General features: G+C 43.1%; 1 protein-coding gene across 5 annotated transcripts in view; it reads right to left on the reverse strand.

Moving 5' to 3' along the window:
* Positions 1 to 1,625: 1,625 nt before the first annotated feature.
* Positions 1,626 to 23,873, reverse strand: part of UNKL (unk like zinc finger) — an 87,660-nt gene continuing 65,412 nt past the window's right edge. For 4 of the 5 annotated variants that reach the window (XM_073555201.1, XM_073555204.1, XM_073555200.1 and 1 more), the window contains 5 exons: positions 21,836 to 21,928; positions 20,381 to 20,611; positions 18,905 to 19,107; positions 18,009 to 18,266; positions 1,626 to 11,839 (listed from right to left, as the gene is read on the reverse strand). In XM_073555201.1, coding sequence (XP_073411302.1) covers positions 11,684 to 11,839; positions 18,009 to 18,266; positions 18,905 to 19,107; positions 20,381 to 20,611; positions 21,836 to 21,928 — 941 coding nt within the window. In that variant the 3' untranslated portion in view covers positions 1,626 to 11,683. Of the gene's footprint in view, positions 11,840 to 12,409; positions 12,492 to 18,008; positions 18,267 to 18,904; positions 19,108 to 20,380; positions 20,612 to 21,835; positions 21,929 to 23,873 lie in introns of those variants that run through there. The other variant, XM_073555202.1, reaches the window with a different exon arrangement.

Raw genomic sequence — 23,873 nt, forward strand, 5'->3', positions numbered from 1 at the left:
ATTACGAGAGAGAAAAAGGTCGGGAATCTCATGAAGCTTATTGCAGATGGAGTGGGCATTCCAAAGTGCTCCCGAGAGAGGGAGCAGGGGGGGGTGGGCGTCAAGGGCACGGGTTTTAGGTTGGAAAGATTGCGGTAGTTCTTATTAGATAGGGAGCGGTAGGAGGGGGTAGTAATGGGAAGTATGAGCTGTGGGGGTCCAGGATTGGGAGATATGTCACCAGCAGTGTAGAGCAGCAGAGAAAGGGAGAGCAGGTGGGAGGAGAGTGGGCGACTTGTTTTAGGTTTCATTAGGACAGATTTGAGGTTGAGGAGCAGGTCAGCAGATGAGGAGGGAAGGGGAGATGATTATTTGGTTAGAGGGTGCTGGGGTTTGGGGATAGCAAAGGAGAATCAGGAGTAATGGAGGAAACACTGAGGGCATATGTAAACATGGTGAAGGAGTAGGGGGGTGAATAGAAAAGTTAGGTCCAAGTAATAAGAAGTGCTTACTCAGCAGACATACCAGAAAGAGACCGATTCACAGAGTGGGGTCCTGACTCCTGCTGTGACTAACTTTCCTTGAAATAACTGCAGGATGTTGATACTTTAGCTGCAGTGATACTTTTGCTGCAGGGAGACGCGTGCCAGACCCCACACGCACTTGGGATTCGCGGTGGATACTGCGTCCACACTCCACAAACCACTACGCAGTGGGACGGCTTCATGTGCCTCCTCACAGGATTGGTCTATCTCACAAAGCCCAGTCACTAAGAATCTCACAGTACAATATATCGTACATTGATGAAGGTCCTAGACCGAAACGTCTGTGTATGTATGTACTGTTATATAATTAAAAATCACCTTTCTGCATCAGAAACCTTTGGTGTGTGCCAAGTTTATATATACTTACTCAGCAGACATACCAGAAAGAGACCGATTCACAGAGTGGGGTCCTGACTCCTGCTGTGACTAACTTTCCTTGAAATAACTGCAGGATGTTGATACTTTAGCTGCAGTGATACTTTTGCTGCAGGGAGACGCGTGCCAGACCCCACACGTGTGCACCCTTTAGGAAGCTACTAAATATATAGGACTGAGTAGAGGATCAGGTGAGAGGGATTGTGGGAACTGGTCTGGGATAAATTAGCAATTGGCTAGCACACCAGGGGGAGGTTAGACAATCAAAGGCACAGGGCCTGGCTACATCCATATGCTGGTAACACCTTGCACCAGATAACATCTCTACTGACCCCAACATGGATATACAGCAGTAAGTATTGAGTGCAATGCAACAAATGAATTTAGCAAACATTCAGCAGGCACGGTTATATACCATTAAAGGGAATGTTGCAGGATGGTAAGCATCACACGACAGCAAGCAGAGATTGTAGCAGATTGTACCTTTGGGACCGAACCGTTACCATTCATTTCTGGATTGACCAAAAATAAAAATCTGATTTATCTACATTTTGGAGTTCCAAGTATCTCTATATAAAATGCAATGTATCACAAAAACACTCTCAGATTCACTTTTATATGTGAAAGCTTTACAGAGTTATTACTGCTGGTCAGAACTGAAAAATTTGGGAGGTGAAAACTGTCTGTCTACGTCGCGAAGGGGATGAAAGAAAACCAACACATCCATTAAAGATCAAAAATTATTATTTTAATTCCCATATTGATAATAAAAATAATTCCATGAATTTTGTAAACCATTGCATAAATGCTATAGTGTAAAAGGTTTTTTTTCCCCTCAAAAAACAAGTGTTAACAATTTGTAACGATTCACTAGAAGTAAAATGATTATGCAATTATAAATAATACCTTCTTTATCATCAGAAAAAAAGACAATCCCATTCACAAGACAAGTTTTTTTTTGTTTTGTTTTTTTTTTGTTTGATACAAGCAAGTCAGATTAGCTTCCATAAATTAATACATGTAAATTCTAGAATAATATTTAAGGTCTTATACTGACCACAGTTACACATACTGTAACAAGATTACTAATATTTAAAAACACTAAGTTTAGATAAAAGAGATAATAACCCAAAACGATATGTTCTCAAATAAAATAAAACTACAATATGCAGCTTGAATTCCATTGTAACCCGTCCAAAGTCTGTAACACCCCGAGAAAGCAAAACGATCTGCGTCCTACTCCTCCTGATATATGGCAACATCCGCAGACATCCAAGTATGGAGGATCCGTCACATGTTCAGCAATGCATCACAATGTAGCAATTAGCGCTAGTACACACCACCATATAGCGGTCATATTTTTTTTGCCTTTAGCTTGTTTTTTTGTTTTTTTTTTACAGTCCAAAAATGGAGTACTTGTGAGTCTCCTTTTTCGGCATTTAAGTGACTGGGGTTTAGCTGCAATACCAGTCACAGACCGTGGACATGAGGGGCGCCGTTACCGAATTTAAAATAAATGTCAACTACTTTACAAAAAATGGGACAGACCTATAAATCCATCTTCCAGGATACAATTGTGCTATATCATGCAGCATTGTGCTGTTGTATTGCAACATGTGATCAGGTCTCTTCCATTATTTAGTGAAATATCACTGCAGATTGTGAATATTGTCATTTACTGTAAAATAAAGAATTTGATACATTTCTAATAGTGCATTTATTCATTAATTGCATACACCATGTGAAATACCTACGACCAGAACACTACAATCCACGTTGTATCAATGTATCTGAATTTTAGAAACAAACTCGTCATCAAGTTAAGGGTTACAGGAAAGGTTCTTCAAACTAATGGAAGAAACTGCATACACTAAGCCCATCACACACCAAGCCCACCATATCTAACTGGTGTGGAGCACTCAGATAAAATGTAAGGGCTCAAAGGCTTCAACTACAAAAACTAGGAACCTCACAAGCTGCTCATTCAGACAGATTCACATTTTGGTACATTTCTTTGGTCTGTCACTTATTCTTCAAAAATGGATAATGCTAAACATGGAGAAAAAAAAAAAGTTAACCAATATAACACAAAAAAAAAAAAAAACGCAACACTATTGCATGTTGGTTAATAGCACCTGGGGCGGTCACGGACCCATGGCTGTGCCTTTTATTACACTAGTTAAAAAAGACCTCTCACCCTTTCTAAACACTTCAGACCCTGGGGACAAAGCAGTAATATGATCCCTGTTTATTATATTATTTACCGCTAATGGAAATATCTGCCACGGTGCTAGATATTTCGGGTTATACCAGAATTAAACTGAAAATACAAAATCCTGCGGCAACTTACAGATGTCACAACTCCATTTTTCAGATACAAAGCTTTGAATCCTCAGCATAGATCGAGAGTTAAATAGTTACACTTTGGTTGCCTGCAGACACCACTAGAGGGAGCTTAGTGCATACAGATTATACATTGAACTTAATAATAAAACAGTATGCAGTGAGCTCCCCCTAGTGGAGACTGCAGCCGGACATATTTAAAAAAAAAAAAAAAAAAAGTGTCAGCAATATTTTACTCCACAAACTATTTATATGCGCATGTCGCTCTTTTAAAAATAAGTCGAGCAATACTTTTACATGGACAGTCTGTTCCTCAATTACTGGGAAATCAGCACTTTAACTGATATGCAATTTACGTTGTACATTTGAAGGCTGCGTCACTCCAGCTCTATTCCCTACCATGTGCCGCCCTTCTCCTCCTCCTGCTTGACTGACGGCCTCCATGCCATGTGACTTCAGGCAAAGGAGCAGTCAGTCAAGCAGGAGGAGGGAATAGAGCTGGAGTGACAAAGGCTTCAAATGTACTGATATTCGATATTGCCGCAGCCGCGAAGCAGCACATGGACACTAAAACTGCCCAGATTATGCCATGCTGCGATCCGGCCAGCTTTACATGAGGGCTTATGAGCTGTATTAAAATGAGTTTGTAAGCGCCGCGCTCGATCGGTCACGCCGTTAGATCTCGAGTAGTAGTCAGTAACCTGGACATCGAAAATAAGGATTGTTAATAAGATTACAATTCCATTTTTACAAGCACTTGTCATTTTAACCTTTTTGATATTGGGACAACCCCTTTTAAAGTCTAGATTTAGGCTCTGGATACGGTGTTCTGTGCCACAAAAATGGTGCAATGAAAACCGTTTTTTTTTTTTTTAAGGAATGAAACAAGCACAAAACATGAATCCTTAATTGGACGTAGAGATAATCACCACCCATCAGGAAGGGGAAGGTCACTGTATACTGTTTTATTATGGAGATCAATCTATAATCAGTATACAGTAAAGCTCCCTCTAGTGGTGGCTGCAGGAAGTCAAAATGTCACCGTTTACGGTACCTCTTAATCTATGCTGAGGATTCCACCAAAGCATTTATTAAAAATATCTATTAAATGGATTTATTCTAATAGTGTTTCCATTTTATTTTGTAATTTCTTTATCCTAAATATGAGAACCTTGCCCGTACACAGACATCAAGCCTAGAAGTGCTATGCCAACACAGTAACGCCACCTGCCCATGTAACCTGGGCTCTGCGATGCTTCTAGACGGCAGCTGTACTAGATGAAGAGGCATCTACCAACAGAAACATAAAAGATCACCCCCATTAATAAGAACACACAGGACCCCAATAACCAGTGCTTCCATCCAGCCATGAGACACCACAATGCACATGGACACCAACACTATGCGATGTGTACAGCCTGGGCTCCACTATTCTCACAATCCGACACTTCACAACATTTACCTTAAGAGCATGAACTTAATAAAAGCGCCAGATACATTAAAGGCGATTAGGGACCACAGACTGAGAACCACCGAAAAATGTAAGAAAGTCGCAGGGTTTTCCCGAAACGGATGTAACATACAAAGTTTTCATGTTATAATATAAGTGCATTAACAATTGTAAGAACTATTGATGAGCGACCGTGCTGGGATAAGGTATTATCTGAGCATGCTCAGGTGCTGGGTCTTCGGCATACTCGAAAAATATGTTCGAGTCCCTTCGGCGGTTCGACAACCGCAACACATACAGGCATTGCCTAACAAACAGCCGCGGGGACTCAAATTATTCGAGCACGCTGAAAACACTTGGGTAGCCCCCAAGCATGCTCAGATAACACCTTATCCCAGCACGCTCGCTCACCACTAAGAACCTGGTCACATTTGGTGATAATGTTGAGCTGCGGTCAACTAGCGTTGATAATTTAGGCACAAGTCAAACGATGATTGTTTACTGGCCTATTTATAAGATCGACAAAAATGGTTACAGGGAAGAACGATCAATAATGCATCATACTGTCGGCAGTATATGTCCTGTTCACACGAACCGACATACTGCCGATAACGATATTTATGACTGCGTAAACGATCCCATCCCTCGACAAAAAGATTGGCTAGGTCATTGGCAGCATAACACACACTGATAATCGGCCAACGAACGTTCAAGAATACTCGTTCCAGAATATGAGCCAGTCTACTACGTACGGTCTATTGAAACCAACCTAGAGGCCTATTTGAAGGTGTTAAGGTGCCCATACACATTAGCCGAACCCACCAATATGAGCAGACAGTCTAATGTGGGTGGAGGCCTCAAAGCGCTTGACAAATTGGGCGCTCCTGTGTACAAAAAGGGCTGGCTGGGATTACTGTCGCCCAAAGCATCGATCGGCTGAAAGCCACCTAAAGTGTATGGCTGGCCAAAGTCTACTATACTTGACTGGCAAAACCAGACCGTCCGGCTGTACGCTACATTACATCTAATTGTTGCAGTCAACAAAAGTGATGAATGTAGAAAGAAAGACTCACGTGAACAAGCCCTTTCAGCCAAAAAAGTGTTGGGAAATTCAGCAGTCATGGTGTAATATAAGGTCAGACAGGTGACTGTCTATTTTTGGAGATTATGGGCTTCTGTATGAAAAACAAACCACTTCTGATCCCCCCCAACACAGTTCCTCATCAGTTATGAGTCGTCTACCTTAGTTATAGGGATCAATGGGTTGTTCTGAAAACCCGTCCCCTCTAGTCTCCACCAATCCAACTGAAGAAGACAGTCCCTCCTCAATATCCCCTGCCCTTCAAGTAAAATACCACCCCCTGTACCCACCTCCGACGAGGCAGTGTTCCAGCAGTGTTGGGCACTGGTTCTCCCAGGGCTTGCATGACATAATAATGTCACGCAATCACTGTGGCCAATCAGTACTGGCTTCACTCTCCTTAGAGAAAAAAAAAAAAAAAAATCACACATCTGGAGGAAGTGAGAGCTGCGGATGTATTCCTCAGGATGTCAATTATGTCAGAAGGAGAGGAGTGTGACCCCAGCACTGACTGGCTGCAGGGAGTCCCAGTGCTGGCACTGCTGGAACGACGCCAGCAACGGACATGAGAACGGATGTTATTTTACTGGGGGTAAACATAAGGATAGCGAAGGGGTTGTCCAAGCAGTGGACAACCCTTTTAAATGTCTCCTGCTCTCCTTGCATGGGGATAGCGGACTAGTCGTGGACAGCTGTCAATCATTGTTACTGAGTGCTGGAATCACGCACTCTGTGGTGTGACTGACATAAGTGTGTGCATGGAGGAGGAGGAGGAGGACTTCTCCTCCCTGTACATACTTTTGCCATTATATGTTGAGCTTATGCCTATTGTATGTCAAAAGAGAGAAACGTATTCATAGCAGGACTACTTTTCCAATATTATAAGAAAATATATATATATTTAAAATGATTAAAAAAAAGTTAAGACCAAAGAAAAGTACCATAATTCAGGATGGTGTTCCCCAAGTGCATAATAACCATAAAAACTATATTTAAAAAAACCTAAATATATTGACTATACCACAAATCAATACGTCTAAAAGTTACAATAAGAAAATGAAATTAATGCATATGGCCACTTTTTTCTTGTCTAAATAATTGTCTCATTTCATTACATAATAAATGGTGAAAAAAATTAAAAAGCAAACGATTGAAAGAAATGCTACGTAATATCTGTTACATCTTAAAAACTATACAGCAAGAGAATGTCATTCCACTTGTCCGATAATTAGCGCCTACTTTCTAAAAGAAGTAGCAACTATCCAGAATTGTAAAAAAAGAAAGAAAAGGAAAAAAAACAAACAAAAACTTTCCATACATCAACACTTCTAATTTGGTCACTGTTTTAAAAAAAAAAAAAAAGTCACTTTGCACTAATTTGTTCTGCCTATCAAAATGCTAATCATCAAATGTCTTTGGCAAAAGACTACACAGAACAGGAGGAGAAAAAAAAAAGCAAACGACTGTTCTTCTCCACAAAAACAATATTAATACAAAAGAAGCCCATTCATAACACGCAGCAAACTGTGGCATGTAAACCGCTACCCCAAATCTAAAGTCATGAAAACCACAATGAGGTTTTTTTTGTTAAACATTGAGTTCATTGGGTGCAAATGCATAGTTTATCAATGTTTTAGTATTAGTTGTGCATTTATTATTTTATTTTTTTTTACGCCCCACAAAAGTTTTAGGCAATTCTAGAGAAAAATCATTAAATGAAAACATTAAAGAAAAAAAAAAAAGTTATTTTTCTGCCACATATTTGCTGGCATTATAAATGAATTTCTCAAAATGTGAGAGCTGAAATACATACATAATGCAACACAGTAATTGGTCATTGACAATTCAGGATTTGTGTCACTTTTTTTTTTTTTTTTCCTTCTTTTTTCAATTTCTTTCAAATGAAGAAAAAAAAAAAAAAAAAAAAAAAAAAAAAGCACAGCTTGTATTACATAAAAAAACTGCTCGTTTTGATAAATTGTAACTAGATACAGTGTTATAATACAGTATTTTATATAGTCCTGAAGTGCATTTTCCAAACCGTCAATCCCAAATAAAAGCCAAAAAAATACTAATAATTTGAAAAAAATTTACAAATTTGAATTTCACTTGAGTTTTAAAAGGAGTCATGAAACTTTAACTGATGACATTTTTAGAGATTGACTCAAAAATTCTACAAAGAAAAAAAAAAAAAAAGGGTATTTATTAGCTTCTATACATTCTACCACAGCCAGACCGAGCTTATCAAGTGCTAACATGTACATCACAGTCATAATACAAAAAAAAAAAAAATTATATTATATTATATATATATATATATATATATATATATATATATATACATACACACACTCACTGGCCACTTTATTAGGTACACCTGTCCAACTGTGTGTTAAGACTTAATTTCTAATCTGCCAATCACATGGCGGCAACTCAGTGCATTTAGGCATGTAGACATGGTCAAGACAATCTCCTGCAGTTCAAACCGAGCATCAGTATGGGGAAGAAAGGTGATTTGAGTGCCTTTGAACGTGGCATGATTGTTGGTGCCAGAAGGGCTGGTCTGAGAATTTCAGAAACTGCTGATCTACTGGGATTTTCACGCACAACCATCTCTAGGGTTTACAGAGAATGGTCCGAAAAAGAAAAAAAATCCAGTGAGCGGCAGTTCTGTGGCCGGAAATGCCATGTTGATGCCAGAGGTCAGAGGAGAATGGGCAGACTGGTTCGAGCTGATAGAAAGGCAACAGTGACTCAAATTGCCACCCGTTACAACCAAGGTAGGCAGAAGAGCATCTCTGAACGCACAGTGCGTCGAACTTTGAGGCAGATGGGCTACAGCAGCAGAATACCACACTGGGTACCACTCCTCTCAGCTAAGAACAGGAAACTGAGGCTACAATTTGCACAAGCTCATCGAAATTGGCCAGTAGAAGATTGGAAAAACGTTGCCTGGTCTGATGAGTCTCGATTTCTGCTGCGACATTCGGATGGTCGGGTCAGAATTTGGCGTAAACAACATGAAAGCATGGATCCATCCTGCCTTGTGTCAACGGTTCAGGCTGGTGGTGGTGGTGTCATGGTGTGGGGAATTTTTTCTGGGCACTCTTTGGGCCCCTTGGTACCAATTGAGCATCGTAGCAACGCCACAGCCTACCTGAGTATTGTTGCTGACCATGTCCATCCCTTTATGACCACAATGTACCCAACATCTGATGGCTACTTTCAGCAGGATAATGCGCCATGTCATAAAGCTCGAATCATCTCAGATTGGTTTCTTGAACATGACAATGAGTTTACTGTACTCAAATGGCCTCCTCAGTCACCAGATCTCAATCCAATAGAGCATCTTTGGGATGTGGTGGAACGGGAGATTCGCATCAGGGATGTGCAGCCGACAAATCTGCGCCAACTGTGTGATGCCATCATGTCAATATGGTCCAAAATCTCTGAGGAATGCTTCCAGCACCTTGTTGAATCTCTGCCACAAAGAATTGAGGCAGTTCTGAAGGCAAAAGGGGGTCCAACCCCTTACTAGCATGGTGTACCTAATAAAGTGGCCAGTGAGTGTATATATATATATTGGATTAAGCTACCATAAAACAGTACCAAAGCAGTTAGAGCCAACACGAGGCATGGAGGTGGGCTAGCTGCTAATTGTATATGGCAAGAGTTCTATATTATAATAGTAATATTTATATATAATACATATTTATTTTAGTTGTTCTATATATTTATTATAACAACTAACTCATGTGTATATATATATATATATATATATATATATATATATATATATATATATATATATTTTCTATATCATTTAACCATGTATGAGTTACACACTCTCTCTCTCTATATATAATGACGCAGTAAGTCATGCATATTTGGGGATTCTATAGGACGTAATTTTATTTATTTTACGACTATATATTTTAGATCTCTCTTTTAACAACTGTTAAAAAAAACATTATCAGTTAAAGTTTAATGAAAAATTCCCCTTTTATTCTAGATACGGTACCAAGTCATTTTTATTTCCTTGAAAGGAGAAATAGAAAATTGGTAAAAAAAAAAAAAAAAAAAAAAAAAAAAAAGGGGGGGTGGGGGTTCCAGGATTATACAGAAATTCAGAAGAGCACCGATGCAGAGATCAATATTTACGTCCCAGTTTTACTGTTTCTTATCTGTTCATTTTTGATTTCTCGTCTAGTTTAGGAATAAGTCGAGCAAAATTTACTTTAAAATTCCCAATTATTCAAGCATCCCCAGAACACAAAAAAAAGGCTAAAAAGGAGATAGGAAAAAAAAAAAAGTTTGCAAAACACATGAAAAATGAACTTCATTTTTGTTTATTTTCCGTCTAGCTGCTCTAAGGTATAGGCACTTGCTAAAAGTGGCTATGTGACCTCATTTCACATCTCTAAAAAAAAAAAGAAGCTTATAAATGAATGACATCATGAGGTTAAAGATTGATACGCACAATTATGAAACAAAAACCCCAAAAATTAGAAAAAAAATCCAATAAAATTGCGATAAATCTGAAAAAAAAAAAAAAAAACTAAGAAAAAAATGGTTCCTTCAATAGAATGATTTTCTAAACGCTTACGACAACTGTAAAATATGTGCCTCCTTCTGATCCGTCCATTTGCTGGTTATAATTATAAATACTATTAGTTTGCACTTACCTGAAAACAGTAAAAATCCTAAGCTATATACTGTTCACTACTCAGTATTGTTCATTTCATAAAAGTACTAAAATTCAGCATAGGAAAAAAAGAAGAAAAAAAAACAATAAATTTACTACACTAAATTGTCTTTTAACAGTAATAAACTGACGTGAAATATTTCCTTTCAGTTCACAGTACACGAGAGAGGAAAAAAAAAAAAAGCTCAATATTATCGCATATTAATATTTATATATATAAAAAAAAATTCTACAAAGCAGCTTAAAGCAATTTATATAATAACCTCTAAACATAATAATCCCTGGTTAACAAAGTGCTTTTACAAGAATTAAACTTCTTCAAAATAACCTAGTAAAAATAGTGCTAGACTGATTCCAAGCTCACAAGTTGTATGTTCAACAATGCCGTCACATGAAGCACCGATATATATATATATATATATATTTATATAAATATACACATTTTATTTAATTTTAAATTTTTAGAACCTCAAGGGTTCACAATTAGTTAAACCCTATGCTGCATTAAAGTATTGTTGCCCCCGTTGGAGCTCACAGAATTTTTTTTCAATAAACTGGATTATTTTATTTTATTTTTTTTTTTAATAAAATTGCATTTTTTTTTCTATATATAAAAGGCAAGCAATCCAGAACAGACCGAGTGTAAAGATAACGGCCGCGTCCCCCCCATCCATATTGACTTTTACCGCATTCACACTAAAAAGGGAAATAAAATGATCGAGGGAAGGGTAAAATTCACATCGTGTTATACCTTACGGGTGATCCCGCACAACAGTAGGCCTTTTTTTGGTGTTTTTGGATCTTTTGAGATCACCCCCCCCCACCCACCCATCCCGAGTTAGCTTTACCTGATATGTCTGGTCAGCTGCCTTGTGAAGATTTCTCTAAAAAGTCCTGTTTGATTTAATTAAAGGGTATAATCAGCATTGTATTTGCCCTCAGCTAGTGCCAAAAAGCAAACAGGAAACCACAGGCGATTTCCTCAATCCCTACGATTAGCAATTCTTCCAATTATCCTTGGTGCCTTTTGTGGGTAGAGATCAGTCTATTACTGGTACAAGATACATTTTGAATACATTTTTTTTTAGAACTTTTGAGTTATTTCTAACTGATATATCAAATGGTAAAACACAATAACGCGTTATTTCGTTTGATTACACGTTGCAGACGGATCAGTCAGAGACCGCCGTTTCGGAAAGGTCCCGTCACCACTTCATTCTTTTGGTCTTACAGTAAGGACATTCCGGTTTGCTAGATGCGCACTGTTCACATAATACATAATGCTGGCAGGGCTGCAGGACTATACTTCTGTCATTTTCACGGCATACGACACACTTCTGAGAGTGGAGCTGGAATATCAACTGGAGGAGGAAGAAAATAGCATTAACCTTTTTTTTTCCAGGAGGAACAAAAAAGTTTCGGAAAAAAACGTGTGGAATTCAACTGAAAAGGACATTTGGGAAAATAACCAAGTGAGTCACTGCTACTCTCAGCCAATCAGAATTGTGGGCGCGTCCTTAATTATGCAAATTGACAATGTCCTTTTCAGCTGGATGCAAGCACAGTACACAGCATCTTGTGACCATTCTAGTATAAAATTTAGGCTACTTTACACTGTGGTTTACCAATTATATTTCCTATTTCTATTCAAAATATAATATATTCAGACATCATGCACATTAAAATGTGAAAACATATAGGGGTCAATATAAAATCCTTGTGGTTTTTGACATAACCTATATGAGAAGCATGACCAGGACTCCTTTCTTCTTCACAGGATAGCCAAAGTTAACTGCTTACTTTAAAGAAATAGTGTGATCGCAAAATAGCCTATTTTTTAATCAGGTTTTTAAAGGAAAATTTGTTTTCGTTTTTAAATTTTCCATATTAAATATCGATATTTATAAGCAAAATAGGGATTTTTGTGTACGCACCGTAAAATCCTTTTCTCCAAGCCATTCATTGAGGGACACAGAGACAGTGGGTGTTACGCTGCTTGCCACTAGGCGGACACTAAGTAAACCAGAAAAAAAAAAGTTAACTCCTCCCCTGCAGTATACACCCTCTCGCTGGATGAGATATCTCCAGTTCAGTGAAAAAAGCAGTAGGAGCTTAAACAGTCAACAATAACCATAACTATGTCAAAACCTAATGCTACAAATGAGCCAGTAGGCTAAACAGGACGGGTGCTGTCCCCCCCAATGAATGGCTTGGAGAAAAGGATTTTACGGTGAGTACACAAAAATCCCTATTTCTCCTACGCCTCACTGGGGGGACACAGAGACAGTGGGACGTCCTAAAGCAGTCCTTGGGTGGGGAGCAAACACCACTGAGTCAACACTGAGGTACTGCCGACTGCAGGATGTGTCTGCCGAGAGCTGCATCCGCAGAGGCCTGAGAATGAATTTGGTAATGTTTTGTAAAAGTATGCAGACTGGACCAAGTCGCAGCCTTGCAGACCTGTTCTGCCGAGGCCTGGTGCCGAATGGCCCAAGAGGCGCCCACTGACCGGGTAGAGTGCACCTTAATCCCCGCTGGGACAGGCGCGTTCCTGACACGGTAGGATTCCTCAATCGCAGAAGGGAGCCGTCCGAGAGATGTACCGTCTCAGCGCCCTAACCACATCCAGGGTGTGGAGGGCCTTCTCAATGCGATGGACTAGCGCCGGACAAAAGGAAGGCAAAACAATTTCCTCGTTGAGATGGAAAGAGGAGACTACCTTGGGCAGGAAGGACGGGGACGTCCTGAGAACTACCTTGTCCTGATAAAAATTCAGGATCGGAGAGCGGCAGGACAGGGCTGCCAATTCCGAAACTCGTCTGACGTAATTGCCACTAGAAAGACCACCTTCCAAGAGAGGACGGTCAATGACACGTCCTGCAGCGGTTCGAAAGGGACCGCCTTAGGTCCCATGATTCCAATGGCCTTCTATAAGGAGGCACCACATGGGAAACTCCTTGAATGAAAGTCTTGACCTGAGGTTTGGTGGCAATTTTGCTTTGGAAAAGCACCAACAAGGCCGAAATTTGGCCCGTGAGCGAGGTAAGCGCGAGGCCTGAGTTTAACCCTGATTGAAGGAACTCAAATATGGCCGGAATGGAGAACACCAGAGGGGATCGACCATGATCCTTGCACCATGAAAAGAAGATTTTCCAGGTGCGGTGACATACGCCTGGACACAGGCTTCCTAGCACTAATCATGGTGGAAATCACATCATGAGAGAACCCAGCGTGTGCTAAAATCCAGGATTCAACGGCTACGCCGTCAAAGACAGGGCCCCGGAATTCTGGTGGTAAATCGGGCCCTGAGAAAGCAGATCCGTGCGATCTGGAAGTCGCCCAGGGACGTCGGCGACTAGTTGTATTAGTTCTGCATACCAAGCTCGGCGCGGCCAATCTGGAGCGACTAGGATCACTGGTACACCCTCCGCTCTGATCTTCTTGATGACCCTCGGAAGCAAGGGAAGAGGGGGAAAGATGTACGGGAGCCGGAACCGGTGCCATGGCAGAACTACTAGGGCGTCCGCTCCGATGGCGCATGGATCGCGCGATCGGGCAATGAAACAAAAGACACCTTGTTGTTTAGTCTTGAGGCCATGAGGTCCACATCCGGAGTCCCCCAACGACGACAAATCTGCTGAAAGACTTCCGGATGAAGAGACCACTCTCCCGAGGCAATGCCTTGGCGACTGAGGAAATCTGCCGCCCAATTTTCTACGCCCGGGATGTGGATTGCTGAGATGGATGAATGGTTGGTGTCGGCCCAATGGAGGATGTGATTCACTTCGTGCATGGCCATCCTGATACGGGTACCTCCCTGGCGGTTGATATACGCTACAGCCGTGGCGTTGTCGGATTGGATCCTGATGGGGTGACCTGCGAGGAGATGGTGAAAACTCCGTGGAGCTAATCTGATCGCTCGTATCTCCAAAATGTTGATGGGGAGATGTGACTCTCAGGTCGACCAACTGTGCCATGTGGTGACGAAAGACCGCACCACAGCCGAGAAGACTTGCGTCGGTGGTTACTACCAACCATCTTACTGGGAGAAAAGACCTCTCTTGATTCAGGGAGGACCTTAGAGTCCACCACCTGAGGGCTTGCCTGACCTGCAGGGACAGAAGGATCCGACGGTCCAGGGAGAACGGGTTCTTGTCCCAAGCTAACAGCAACACATGTTGTAAGGGACGGAGATGGAACTGCGGAAATGGAACTGCTTACATCACAGCCACCATCTTTCCGAGAACTCTCATGCTGAAACGAATGGAGTGAGAAGCTGGACGGGAAAGAGTCCGCACTGCCTGTTGTAAGGCTTGCGTCTTTTCTGGAGGGAGAATGACCAACCCGCGGGAAGTGTCCAAGATCAATCATAAAAAGCAAATCTGCTGAATCGGTTTTGGGGAAGACTTTGCGAAGTTTATCTTCCACCCCAGGCGCGAAAGTGTATTTGTTATCTCCACGGACTCCTCGCAGGCTGGAAGGGACGGATCCTTGATGAGCAGGTCGTCCAGATACGGTAACACCACTACTCCCCGAGAGTGAAGAATGGCCATGACAGCCGCCATGACCTTGGTGAAGACCCAGGGGGCAGTGGCGAGTCAGAAGGGTAAGGCAACAAACTGGAAGTGTTCCTCGTGAATTGCAAAACGCAGGAACTGCTGGTGAGATGGGCAGATCGAAATGTGAAGGTAAGCGTCCTTGATGTCGATGGATGCTAGGAACTCTCCTTTTTCAATGGAAGCGACAACTGATCGGAGAGATTCCATTCGTAATCGCCAAACCGAGACAAACTGATTTAACAGTCTGAGATCCAGAATGGGTCGCATTGTCCCGTCCTTCTTTGGAACCACAAAAAGGTTTGAATAAAAATCCTCTGAACCTTTTGTGATGAGGGACCGGAATGATGACTCCGTCCTTTAAGAGAGCCTGAACAGCCCGAAGGAAGGTTCTTGTCTTTCCCTTGGGGGGAGAGGAAAGGAAAAAGCGAGTTGGGAGGGGGAGAGAAAAACTCTATCTTGTATCCGGAGGACACCAGCTCCCTGACCCACTTGTCGTGGACGACTGCAAGCCAGGTGTGGCTGAAGGAAAGTCGGCGACCGCCTACTCTGTCGGCGTCCGCCGGATACCGCAGGAAGTCATTGGGTAGATCTATGAGATCTGGCTCCACTGGATCCAGAAGCCCTAGGCCGGGGTTTCCAAGAGCGGTTAGGTCTGTATGAGACCTGGGAGCCTCTGTCTCTGCGCGGAGACGGACCTGATCCGGAAAAGAAGGTAGAGGAGGACCAACCAGAGTTGTTGCGAAAAGATTGAAAGTGCGTCGGCTGTTGGTTGCGAAACGGCCGAATAGCCTTTTGTTGAGGAAGGAATTTACTTTTTCCTCCAGTAGCATCAGAAATGAGCTGATCCAGTTTCTCTCCAAAAAGACGACCCGCTTGAAAGGGGAGAGAAATCAACGATCTTTTAGATGTGGCATCCGCCCGCCAGTCGCGGTGCCATAGGGCTCTTCTAATGGAGATCGCTTTAGCGGCAGTTCGGGCAGCGCAATTGGCGGCATCAAAAGAAGCGTCCACTACAAAGTCTGCTGTGTGAATTATCTGCCTGGCGACTGTGGTTGCCTCCGGAGGAAGATTGTTGCCCTGGAAGGAAGTAATCAAGACTTCTGCCCAAGCGGCCATTGCCTTAGTGACCCAAATTGCCGCGAAAGATGGAAAAAGCGCTGCTCCTGAAGCTTCAAAAACTGAACGGGCAAGGTAGTCAATCTGACGATCGGAGGAGTTTCTGATTGAGGAACCCTCAGAAACAGATAGAAGCATTTTTGAAGCAAGACACGAGACAGGCAGGTCCACCGGGGGGGACTGTAACCAATCCTTCATCAGGTCTGGATCAAAATGGTATTTAGCCTGACTAGACTTTTGCCCTGTGAACCGCTTATGCGGACGATCTCTATGTTTCTGGACAATTTCCTTAAAGTCCGGATGGCTGGTAAATAACCTGCGCACACGCTTGGTTTTCTTAAGTGAGATAGGATGTGCTGGAGCGGGAACATTATCCTCATCCAACTTCAGAATCCTGTTGACTGATTCTATAAGAGAATCAAGTGACTCCTCATCAGTTGGGGGATTCTGAGGGGCTGACGTGTCCGATTCGAATTCAGAGTCGTACTTGCTGAGAACTCCAGGAGAGCGAGAGACAGGAGTCGCAGATGCAGAGGCGCGAATGGGACGCGTCATGGGTCCGCTTTCTAGAGACCTGACCATCCCTTGACCGAGTATGGCCCCTGCTGGTGGACGGTTCCCGGCCAACGCCAGAGCCTTCCTCGGGAGGGAAGGACGCCTTCTGGCTTAAAGAGTCCTCCCGGAGAGAGAATATAGCCTGGGTCAGAGACTCCACCGACCGTGACAGGGACGCAGCCCACTCAGGGGTACTAAACGCAGGAGGCCCGTCAGCAGCGGCGGCGAGGGGCGATTGAGCGCAGGCCGGGTCGCATAACGGATTAGTCTGTGCACTGGGTAGGACAGACTTGCAAGTGGTACACACGGTAAAAAATGCAGTGTGTTTTTTAGCCGCCCGTTTAGCCTCCTTAGATTGAGACATAGCGCTCATGAAAGGGTTAACTGCAGAGTCTGCTGCAGCTGCAGGGAACGTGCCGGGAAGGGGTTAAGCTTTAATCTGAGGGCAGATGCAGCTTACCTGGTCCTATGCTGTGTCCCCCGGGAGGAATAGCGGTGGCCCTGCGGTGTCACCCGCTATCCGGCAGAATGCTCGCCTCACAACTTCCAGAGCAGGATGAGGTAAAAAGACATGCCCCCCCCCCCCCGAGATTATAATTGCGCGTCTCGTCAGGGATGAAAGGCTGATGTAGCAGAGCTGGAGGAGTTATTACAAGGGGTCATGCTCAATTGATCCTCCCTATGATAGGGGGATGGAGAGCTATGGGGCCGATTCAGGGCCTACGGAAGCGCTGTCCAGTCTTCTCCATTGCGCCTGCCCTCATATCCGTGGAATACCGAACTCCGGTCGCAAGGATCATCGAAAGTATTGCTAGAGGAATCAGCCCCAAACGTCGCAGGAAAGTGTACGGGGAGGTATACTCCGCGTGCTTGCCTGTTGTTGGTTCGGAGGAGAGGGGCCGTAGAAAGGAACCGTCGCCCCCTTCACTCCGTTAATTAAAAAATGAAAATTTACAAAAAATTCAAAAATAAAATAAAAAATGGTGGGGTCTGAAACCAGACCCAAGTGCCTACTACAGACACTAAGCATGAACTGGAGATATCTCATCCAGCGAGAGGGTGTATACTGCAGGGGAGGCGTTAACTTTTTTTTCTGGTTTACTTAGTGTCCTCCTAGTGGCAGCAGCATAAGACCCAGTGTCTGTGTCCCCCAGTGAGGCGTAGGAGAAAATACAATTCTGGAAAAAAAAATTTACACCGGCTACAAAAGCGTATAAGTAGACTCACGATCTCTATTCTATATATACTTTTCAGCAATCTCACCATCATCACAGACTTATTATGAAGCTTGCATACTCACCCCATCTATTGTTTCTAAGTCAGAACAGAGCTGACTTTTCAGAGAATGTAGCTTTGGTAAAGGAAGCTTCTCTACATCGCCGTGTTTTCTCGGTATGGAAAACTGTGGCGATACGCATAAGACATCAAACTCTTCTTGAAGCTTTTTCAGTTTGCCTTCCACCTCTTCCTTCTGTAAGAGTGCTACTTGACGGTCTGCATCTGCTGCCTTGGCGCGCTCTTTTGCTTCTTGGGCTTCTTTTTGCCATGCGTCACAAGCCTTGAAAATAAGCAAGTAAAATTATCACCATTATTGCACATTCATGTCACACCTACATAAAACTGAACCACAGAATGCAAAGCGATGGCCAAAATCATATGATATTAAAAGTTGTCGTTAGATCATTCTCAAAGTCACAGACAGCCTGAGCCGACACATTAATGTTTGTTTTCAAATGGACAACCCCTTTAAACGAAATGTCAATTAAGAATACAAAACTTTTTTTTTTCTTAATTCACATGTACATTAGCAGCAATGAACAGATTCTGATCTTATTTTTGTACACTGATGCATCTAATGAGAGTGTGCAAAATGTCAATGTAAAGGGAGGAAGAATAGGGGGAACTGTGACATTGCTTATTTTCACTCTTGGATCCTGTGTCATCAGCCCAGTATAGAATCCTACCAGGGATGATAGTGAAGCTTCTGAAAACGATTCCTGAAAGCCTCAGTGACCAGAGTCAACATTAAACAAATAGGTCATTTTCTGATCATACATTCCCTTCAATCCTACACATGGCCACTTGGTCAGGACAGAGGATTATTATTTCATCCAGGACTGTGCCGTATATTGTAGTGTACTCCCTATAAGAAACGCTGGAACAGTTCTTCAAAGTGCTGAAAGGTACAGTTCTCACCTGTTTCACCTGTTGCCAGGAGTCTTCCCATCTTTTTATTTTTCTCTTGGCATCGTCGAGCTCCCTCCTTACGCGGGACAGCTCACTACCATTTGAATTGGTACTGGTGGAACTGGTGGTACCACTACTAAATACTGGTGAGGGACTGGGTGAGAAACTCCCACTAACAAAGTCCCAAATACTGCCAGTCACTCCATTCAAACCTAGAGGAAAACAAAAAGAAAAAACTGGAGTCAGCCATCAATGTCACGTCAACTTTCAGCAAGGCCGAGACCTTCACATAAGTTCACTGCAAAATACGTCAAATCTGGATGTGGTCAGAGCAGAATAGTTACTAAAGACCCTGCTGTCACATTTTTACTACAGAGACTCAACCCACCTCTAACAGCAGTGAAAGGAGCCAGGTCTGATCGCTGCTGTTTAACCATGGAGATGGGACGCTCAATCTTTGGCAGCAGCATTTAAAGGTTTGGGATCAGTGCGGCGCCCATGAGTTACCATGGCCAGACCAGCACTGTAAAAACCTACCACAGACCCAGAGAGGGAAGGCTTGGAGGAGGTCCAGCATCTGCAAACTCCTGAGATGGCTGCTCACCATCTATGACCATCTAGAAGCACGAGGGTCTGAAGGTGGGTGAGAAACTGCATGGGAGTTACTCCATTTCTTCCCGAGTCTGAAAGTCATGACAGACAGACTCTAATGCATGAAGGACGGCTACAGCACAAACGTCTCAACTACTAAACTCTTCAGTAAAAAGTGTCTGCGCCACTTCTGCTGGCTGTCACTGTCTGCTTCTGCTCTTGCTCTGTATATAGACTATGCAGAGCACCACTTTTGTCCTGTATCCTGGCTGTCACTCTCCGCTTCTGCTCTTACTCTGTATATACAGACTATGCAGAGCACCTTTTCTGTCCTGTATCCTGGCTGTCACTCTCCGCTTCTGCTCTTACTCTGTATATACAGACTATGCAGAGCACCTTTTCTGTCCTGTATCCTGGCTGTCACTCTCGGCTTCTGCTCTTGCTCTATATATAGACTATGCAGAGCACCACTTTTGTTCTGTATCCTGGCTGTCACTCTCCGCTTCTGCTCTTACTCTGTATATAAACTATGCAGAGCACCACTTTTGTCCTGTATCCTGGCTGTCACTCTCCACTTCTGCTCTTATTCTGTATATACAGACTTATGCAGAGCACCTCTTCTACCCTGTATCCTGGCTGTCACTCTCAGCTTCTGCTCTTATTCTGTATATATAGCCTCTGACCAGCACCACTTTTGCCCTGTATCCTGGCTGTCACTCTCCGCTGCAGATAAACAAGAGACCGGGGCAGCAGTGGACAGTCAGCGCTGCGACTGAGAAAGCCAAGTAATACTCGATGGTTTTCATTTTATAGCTATTGCTGCCTATGAAGGAACGTTTTCGGAAAGAGGACAACCCCTTTACCTATTGCTCGGACATTTTTTTAGCACTTTACCTAAAGAGTTGTGTGAGGATGTTGAAGTGCCTAAGGCGTTGTGCTCTGACTTGAGTGTTGGCGTCTGCTGCTGGCGGGGAGCCATACTGGAGGCAAGATAGGATTGGGACAGCGACTGGGACAGCGAACTCAAAGGAGAGGTGGAGAGCGAAGACGACGAGTGAAGAGAAGATGATCGAGCAAGAGATCCCGGGATATTCACTGGTGCAGAACTTCCCAGTAACCTTTGACCTAAACAAAACAAGAGTAAAACAAAATAATTTCTAATACATTTGTTGTACTGCTACTTTCTTCCAGAATTAGCACCAGACCTATTTGAAGGTTGTTTCTGGTATTGCAACTGGACTATACTGAAGTGTACACAGTTGACAGGCGCAGTGCCATCTCTGGATGTAGAAGTCATGTTTTCTTCGGCCACTCCGCCGGGGACGGCCTTGGCCACTCCGCCGGGGACGGCCTTGGCCACTCCGCCGGGGACGGCCTTGGCCACTCCACCCCTGCTCTCATGTCTGTCTGTTGTGCCTGTCTGTATATAGTTTTACAGAAATGCTTTCTGTCCAAGTCAGGCAGCCATTGAACAATGGCGGGTGCAATAGTAGACAACGAAAAGGACGTTTCTGTAGATATTGTGCTGCCATAATGCTGATAAAGAGGAACCGCTCGTTCAAAAAGAATGGATACCAAGTAGAAATGGGTAGATCAATTTGGAAGACTCCGGTCTATTGGCCAGGCTCACTGTCTCTGACTGCTGTAGAGAGGCTTATGAATCTTACCTTCCAGGATCCCCAGTACAACTTTTGATAGCTGGGCTGATACAACGTCTCATGTGCGCAACGCCACAGTGATGATGTTGTGACAGCCTAGTTAATCAACAGCCGCACTGGGGATCGTGAAAGGTAAGAGATTCGCGAGCCCACATCCAGAAGCCAGAGTCTACCAACCTGCCGATGGACCGAAGTCCCACAAATCGATCTGCCCATCTCTAATGCCAAATTATAGAATATACGAGTTGGGACTGTTCCTGGACATATTAGGCCGACATGTGCACCAATAGCAGGTTTAACTTCTCGTGGGGATGAGGACGGAAAGGCCGGGCTTCTCTATGGTTTTTGTATGAAATCAGTTACACCTTAAAAATTGAGCTTCTCTATGGTTTTTGTATGAAATCAGTTACACCTTAAAAATTGAGCAGGACACTAAGGAAAGTCAAACCATCCGAGTCACCAGCAGATATCAATCTCCCAACAGTGTGGTTTAAGCCTAATTGGATTTAATAAATGTGGCACCCATGCCAACACCTCATGCTTTAATAACATACAGTATGAGGAAATAACGGATCGGTACCAAGACTGAGAATATACATAATTATCATCATAATAACAACCATTTCCACACTATCGGGCCGTCAATGACGAGTTCCCTCGATGACACGAAGACAAAGTGCTTGGTTCTTACTTGAAAAGCCCAGGTCGCAGTTCTCAGAGTCTTCTAATTCTTTGTCTAAGGATGCAACATTAATATTGCTAAAATGAAGATCTAGGGCTGAACCTGAAAATGAAGAAGCGAGTTACTAGTCACTTTACATTCAGCACCTGAAGGCTGCGGCATATAAGAAAACGGAATAAATAACTAAGAAAAAACGTGTGTCTTGTTATAAATCACTGGAAATGTAATTAAATGTCACATGGACATGCCGACGTAAAACTTAAAATATTATTCACCAGCTGTAGCCTTAGAGAAACCTGGATAAGACTGACCGGACACTCACGATCACATGTGCCCTGCAGAGGAGTGCAGAACCTAGAGAGCACAGACACCAACACAGCTGCATGACTTGGTAGCTTTATTGGAAAAGGTCTCTTCACTGTATTCTCTCCCCCACTTGGTGCAGCTCCACCGATTCTGGAACAGTTTTTCTTTTCCTTCTGTGCCCCTCCATTCTAAAGTTATGCCCCTGAGTAATCAAGAGCGCCCAATATGGAAAGGTTTCCCTTCAACCAACTGGGAGTATACCCCAACTTCTCGGTGGGTATTTTCTCTTTCCCTTCTTTGACGTGTCCATGTTTTAAGTTTCATGACCAGTGTTTCTTGAACTCCAGCCCTCATGGCCCCAACCAGTCATGTTTTCAGGATTTCCTTACTATTGCACAGGTGGTGGAAGTATCATCAAGGCATCAGAAATTCTCTCACATGTGCAAAACTATGGAAATCCTGAAAACATGACATGGTGGGGCGGTGTGGACTAGAGTTTGGGAAACACTAGTCATAAGGGACAAAAAAGAAGCGCCCACCGAGGTCACAGCTGCAGCCTGCCGAAGAGCATTCTCACTCCACGGGTGACACGTTCCTTCCTGCTATTGGGGCGCCAGACCCACCTGTATTACAGGCGATGAGATCTTCTCTGTGGGTGTTTGCCTTTTCTCCTGTATGACAAGACCGTGTTTTAATTGGCAAGTGTCATAGAGGAGAAAAAGCAAACACCCACAAAGAAGTTGAAGGGGAAATTTGCATATTAGGTGCTCGTCATTATAACTTAGAATCATAGAATCGTAGAGTTGGAAGGGACCTCCTGGGCCATCTGGTCCAACCCCCTGCTCAAAGCAGGATTCGCTAAATCATCCCAGTCAGATGTCTGTCCAGCCTCTGCTTGAAGACTTCCATTGAAGGAGAACTCACCACTTCTCGTGGCAGCCTATTCCACTCATTGATCACTCTGTCAAAAAGTTTTTTCTAATATCTAATCTGTGTCTCCTCCCATTCAGTTTCATCCCATTGCTTCTAGTCTTTCCTTGTGCAAATGAGAATAAAGTTGATCCTTCTACAATGTGACAGCCCTTTAGATATTTGTAGACAGCAATTAAGTCTCCTCTCAGTCTTCTCTTTTGCAAACTAAACAATCCCAAATCCTGCAACCTTTCCTCATAAGACAGGGTTTGCAGACCGGTCACCATTCTGGTCGCTCTTTTCTGAACTTGCTCCAGTTTTTTGATGTCTTTTTTAAAATGTGGTGCCCAAAACTGGACACAATATTCCAGATGAGGTCTGACCAAAGAGGAGTAGAGGGAAATAATGACTTCACGTGATCTAGACTGTATGCTTCTGTTAATACATCCTAGAATTGCATTTGCCTTTTTTGCTGCTGCATCACACTGTTGACTCATATTCAGTCTGTGATCTATTAGTATACCCAAGTCTTTTTCACATGTGCTGTTGCTTAGCCCTATTCCTCCCATCTCTTTGGAATAGAGGAGAGAAACCTGCCCAGAATCAGTGGCGTAGCACCAATTGGAGAAGATACTCAGTTAAAGAGGACATTTCACTGGGAGTTACCAGAGATTTGTCTCTGCAGGCAAGTACGTCTTCCCCTGTGTGAGGTTGACAAAACATAACCAGGTAGCCTCATGCAGAGAAGGAAGAAAAAAAAAAAAAAAAAAACCTTAACGCCCTCCTCTCCTCACTGATCATTACAAACACTTCCAGATCAGGCAGTCAG

Source organism: Dendrobates tinctorius, unplaced genomic scaffold (assembly GCF_039654945.1).
Source record: "Dendrobates tinctorius isolate UK_male_01 unplaced genomic scaffold, ASM3965494v1 ptg000222l, whole genome shotgun sequence".
In the NCBI taxonomy this organism is placed as follows: Eukaryota; Metazoa; Chordata; class Amphibia; order Anura; family Dendrobatidae; genus Dendrobates; species Dendrobates tinctorius.